The 5,967-nt window shown below is 35.7% G+C and overlaps 1 protein-coding gene across 1 annotated transcript; it reads left to right on the plus strand.

Moving 5' to 3' along the window:
* Positions 1-2,122, plus strand: LOC111386133 (UDP-glycosyltransferase 73C1-like). Its single transcript, XM_023010572.1, has one exon. It carries the CDS (start codon positions 335-337, stop codon positions 1,814-1,816), a length of 1,482 nt encoding a protein of 493 aa, XP_022866340.1. The 5' UTR covers positions 1-334; the 3' UTR covers positions 1,817-2,122.
* The last annotated feature ends 3,845 nt before the right edge of the window (positions 2,123-5,967 follow it).

Consider the following 5,967-nt stretch of genomic DNA (forward strand, 5'->3'; position numbering starts at 1 on the left):
TGTTTCTAATACTACGTGTCAAACATGCCGTAATGCCCAAGTCCGTTCCCAACCCGTCCTTTTCTTCTTAGGTACAGTACAACATTTTTTTTTTGGTTCTCCTTAGTTCTGGCCATGGTTACGGTTGTGTCTGTGCACTGTTATACCAAAAAGGCAAGAACACTGTCCATGCTTCTGTAAGCTCTTACATCACTAGGATTGGGTTAAGGGGGGAAAAAAAAGATATACACGAGTATATATAAGTATATTCTATTGTTTGAGTATTCAATAAAAAAGTTTTGTATACCTTGTGTATTTGGCATCATATAATCATAGGCTCTGAGAATTTAATTCAATGGCTTTGCAACCGGAGATGCTAAACATTGTTTTGATACCTCTATTGGCCCCTGGGCACTTGATTCCAATGGTAGACATGGCAAAACTTTTTGCAGAACGTGGTATTCTTGTGACTATAGTCACGACTCCCCTCAATGCCATCCGGTTCACTTCGGTGATTGATCGTGCTATCTCGTCTGGACTCCCCATCCAGCTTCTTCAGCTCCAGTTTCCATGTGAGGAAGCCGGTTTGCCCGTAGGATGTGAAAATGCAGACGCTTTACCGTCCTTTAAGTTAATGAGGAACTTCTTTATTGCATCAAAAATGCTACACAAGCCATTGGAACAGACACTGCAAGGACTTGAGCCAGCTCCAAGTTGCATTATATGCGATAAGCATCTGACATGGACAGTTGATTTATCAAATTCTCTTCAGGTTCCGAGGATTGTTTTTGATGGAATGAGTTGCTTCACACAACTGATTACGCATAATTTGCACAATTCCAAGGTTCATGAAAGTGTGCCCGAGACGGAGCCTTTCGTTGTGCCTAATTTACCAGATAAAGTTGAGTTTACTAAGCTCCAGCTGCCTGGATTGTTTAATCCAGGCTCGGCGGATGTGGATGATATTCGTAGAGAGATTCGAGCGACTGAAACTCAATCTCATGGGGTGGTGGTCAATAGTTTTGAAGATTTGGAACAAAGGTATGTTGATGAATTTCGGAAGATCAGAGGGGGAAAGGTTTGGTGCATTGGTCCACTATCACTTTTTAGCAAGGAGAATTTAGACAAAGCTCAGAGAGGGAATGAGGCCTCCATTGATACGAATCAGTGCTTGAAGTGGCTTGATTCACACGAGCCTAATTCTGTAATCTACGCGTGTCTTGGAAGCCTTGGTCGTCTAGTGCCTTCACAATTCATAGAGCTGGCTTTAGGCCTGGAAGCATCAAACTACCCGTTTATTCTAGTGATAAGAGGAGGAGAAAAAACACAAGAAATAGAGAAGTGGATTTTGGATGATGGATATGAGGAAAGAATAAAGGAAAGAGGCCTTTTAATCCGAGGTTGGGCGCCGCAAGTACTGATTTTATCCCACTCTTCAATAGGAGCATTCTTAACGCACTGCGGTTGGAATTCAACTCTAGAAGGTATATGTGCTGGCGTGCCAATGATCACATGGCCTTTGTTTGCTGAGCAATTTCTTAATGAAAAATTAGTAGTCCAGATTTTGGGCGCAGGTGTAAGAGTTGGAGCTGAAGCTGTTGTAGACTCGATCACCCAAGAAAGGCCCGGAATGAAGGTGACGAAAGGCGAGGTTAAGGCTGCCATTGACATGGTAATGGATAAGGGAATAAAAGGATATGAGAGAAGGGAAAAAGTAAAAGTGCTAAAAGAAATGGCAAAGAAATCAGTCGAAGAAGATGGATCGTCCTATCTCAACACAACGCTGCTGATTCAAGACATTGAGCAGCTGGTGAAGACTTATAAGCAATCAACATAAGAATCTTTCATACCTAGTTATTGCACATGATGTGTTTTAATGTCCTAGTCTTGTTGATTATAAAGTAATGCATTATAAAGTAATGCATGTGTCAAGTTCAAGGTTGTATTGGTGAGCTATTCACTTATATCACACTCGCCTTATCATAAAAGAAAACCAATTCTTGAATCCCTTTTACGCTTGTGTCATTGAAGTACTGCGGGGGAAAAAAGACCAAGAAGAACAGCAAAGTTTGATCCAATTTATTGTAATCGATTAGTATTTCGAACGTCAAGTACTTGACTTATCAATAGTTTACAGTTTACAGCATGCGAGTTTTTTATGTCCTGTTTGCTTTTGCAGTACAGGAAGATCTAACACTGCTTGAAGCATGAAATGTACAAGTTTCATAGCTGCAATATCTTAATTGGATTTGATGAGAATGAAATTATACTGACTGAGTTCATACCTAGTTATTGCACATGATGTGTTTTAATGTCCTAGTCTTGTTGATTATAAAGTAATGCATGTGTCAAGTTCAAGGTTGTATTGGTGAGCTATTCACTTATATCACTCGCCTTATCATAAAAGAAAACCAATTCTTGAATCCCTTTTACGCTTGTGTCATTGAAGTACTGCGGGGGAAAAAAGACCAAGAAGAACAGCAAAGTTTGATCCAATTTATTGTAATCGATTAGTATTTCGAACGTCAAGTACTTGACTTATCAATAGTTTACAGTTTACAGCATGCGAGTTTTTTATGTCCTGTTTGCTTTTGCAGTACAGGAAGATCTAACACTGCTTGAAGCATGAAATGTACAAGTTTCATAGCTGCAATATCTTAATTGGATTTGATGAGAATGAAATTATACTGACTGATACTATAGTCATTTTCTTGAATACTCTCTCTTTTATGTAGAAAATAATAATCTCGGCCTGAAATATATTAGAGCATCTGCAATGGACGTATTAATTCAACTGTCAGTGTCACATGTAAGATGAGCGCATATATTGCTCCTCATATAACATAATTATAGTCTAAAAAAAAAAAAGACCCCTTCATACACTCGAGGAAATGCTCTCTCTAGTTTTTCATACTCGTCTCATTGATCTGGCGATGCTCCATAAGCGACTATTCGTATTGCAACAGTCATCTTTTGTATCTAAAAGCACCACAAAAATGACCTTTACAATATTTTTTTTTTTTGCATCCGATGTCTACGAAAATAATCATCTTAATAAGTACAATTATCATCGAAATAATCTTTCCATATTTGTTGGTGACTTTTCTCTCTGTTAACTTGCAAAATTACACCGCTCATTTGGCTGTGAAAGGAGAACAGTAAGCACACGTTGCAACAAATTCATAACCGTTTGAACTCTCTTCTGATGGCGATGGAAATTGCATGTTGATCTTCATCGGATAAGCTTGATGAAGTCAAAAATGTAGAACTATACTCAATCATAGGAATAGACTGTGATGATGAAGCCATACTTTCTAAAAAAAGAATTAAGTTGGATATAGAATAGATTCGTTGAACTTATCAGGAAGGAAACATTATCTATATCCGTTAAGTTGTGGACTGGAAGGTTTGAGTAGTAAAATGTGATGGCCAAACACACTCCAAACTTAACAGAATCTTGCTGTGTTGCCGAGGAGTGTTGACAGTGCACTCACAAATGGGGTGGGGAGCATTTTTTGGCTTTTTTTTATTCAAATGAGTCCCACTCACACCTATGTCAACCAAATGATTAAACTCTTTCTGGCTTAACATATTGATGTATCAGTAACACATCCAATGTGGATGCTCTTAAATGGAGTAGTTAGAACCAATACAAAATTGAATTTTCTTCAAAATAGTAAAAAATCATTACCTCTTTAGGTAATTTTAGTTGTTTTAGTTAAAACAAATTCAAGCTCACAAATGGCTTAGGTCAAAATTAAAAATAAATTTTTTTTACACAAACTGTGTAGGATGATACTCCACTCATTAATATATTACTTGCGAGTTTAATGAAGAACAAGATTCTTATCTTGAATTTTTCACAAGTTTAAAAGGTCATCTATGCAACAACTTTCTTGTCTTAATATATGTAGTATCTCAATGGTAAGCCTTGAAAGCAAGAAACGAGAATTTTCATAATATTTTATGTTGTGATTTCAAATTATTCGTGCATCCATTATGATTTTCGACCTCTATATTTAGAGGACATACACTTCGAAAACATCTAATCCTCAACACCTATTCAATAATTCAAGAGAATAACACAACAACCTTATAGACACATTTACTAGGAAAGAATAAATTTCAATACAACTTGTGCAGAGTGGAAGTGGTGGATAAACATCGACTTCTCATCATTACCCACTTGTCCACTTAAGAAAATATAGTGCTCTGTTAAACAAGCAACAACTCTCGTTCCTATTAGTCATATATAATATTATTGCATAATATTTAGTTTCCTTTTTGTTTACTTTTATTGTAATATATAAACTTATGTATTTCATTAGAAACCTAATTGTGGCGGCTCAATGGATAATTGGTTTTTCTTTCTTTCTTTCATCTTCTCTTTGAATTGATTTACTATATTGTAGGGACGGACAAAACTCTCGAACCAAACCGAATCGAATCAGGCCGAGCGGTTCTTTTTAAGTTAAATACCCGAACGGGTATTTGAATCGAGAACCGACGGGTTCGGTTCGATTCTCGGTTCTAGATCAAGAATCGAATCTTCCTAATTTTTGTAATTAATTTATTTTAAATAAGTCAATTTTTTTTAAAATAAATTTGTTAACTAGTTAATTTAGTTCAAACAAAAAAAAAATGATTTTCCTACTCTAATTTTCAATTCAAAGCCAATTTAATCAAATTGACCTAAATTTTATTCAAATTTGTTACTCTACCATAGTATCGTTTTTACCTTTCTGGAGAAATTGAATTGAAGCTCAACAACACCCCTTTTAATTATTTTGTGCTCACTATCTTTCTCTTCCTGTGATTTTAACAATAAAATCTATGAATAATTTAGCAAAGAGAGATGCAAAAGACACGTACGATTGAACTACATTATTTTGTATGAGCTAAGATTAAATATATTATTAGTTGAATTAATGTAACTTTGTAAATATTAAAAAAATTAATTATAATACGAAACCTGTGAATCGAACCAAATCGAACTGAATTGAATGGAACCGAACTCGAACGATTCCATAATTAAATTTGGATCTGACGATTCCATTTACTAAATGCCCGAAAATTTTGGATTCGATTTGGTTCTCGTTCAAATTCAACCGAACCGAACTGAACCATGTCTAACCCTACTATATTGGTACAAGGTAGTTCGTATTGTTAACATGGTATCAGAGCCAATAGTTGAGTAAAAACTTGTGATATTTTTCTGATTGTAATACGCTGGAAAACCAAGTAGAAATCAAGTAGGAAGAATTTTTGTAAAAATCTAATGAATTGCAACTAAAAATCACGATTCCGATCGAACCAGAGATCGATTGAGAAAATTGAGATCAAATTATTGTTCAGCAGGTTGGGACGCATCTTTCAGCCAGTGCATGGTATTGAATTGTGGTGCATGGCGACGGTGCATATGACTCGCACACAGTGACGTTTTCGAGGTGATTCAAAAAGGTAGTTTGTTCCTTGGAAATTTTTTATCTCTTGGTGGTATTACTTTGTTTATACATATACTATGCAATATATTTCGATTATAGTTTGTGGTGTTACATTTGTTGTTGTTAGTTTTCTTTAGAACTGAGTGATATAATTGATTCATAGTGGATCATTTGTTGATTTTATGATGGCAACTGAAAGAGATAATTCGCTTCAATACATTAGTGTCAGATTAAACGGTAAAAATTACTCATATTGGAGTACAGTGATGAAGAATTTTCTAAAGGAAAAAGATTGTAGGACCATGTTAGTAGAACTGTACTGATACCTAAGAACACTGTTGAGAATTATGTGATGGAGTTGGATAATTGGGAGTCAACAACACGAAAATTCTTCCTTGGATACATAATTCTGTTGAGCAATACATTAGTACACAGTTGATGAAGTTTGAAACAGCAAAGGAAGTTGGGATTACTTTCAGGAGTTATAGACTAAGTCTAACTTTACACAGCGATATCAGTTAGAGATTGATATACGAGCTTTACA

This window comes from Olea europaea, unplaced genomic scaffold, assembly GCF_002742605.1.
Source record: "Olea europaea var. sylvestris unplaced genomic scaffold, O_europaea_v1 scaffold343, whole genome shotgun sequence".
NCBI lineage: Eukaryota > Viridiplantae > Streptophyta > Magnoliopsida > Lamiales > Oleaceae > Olea > Olea europaea.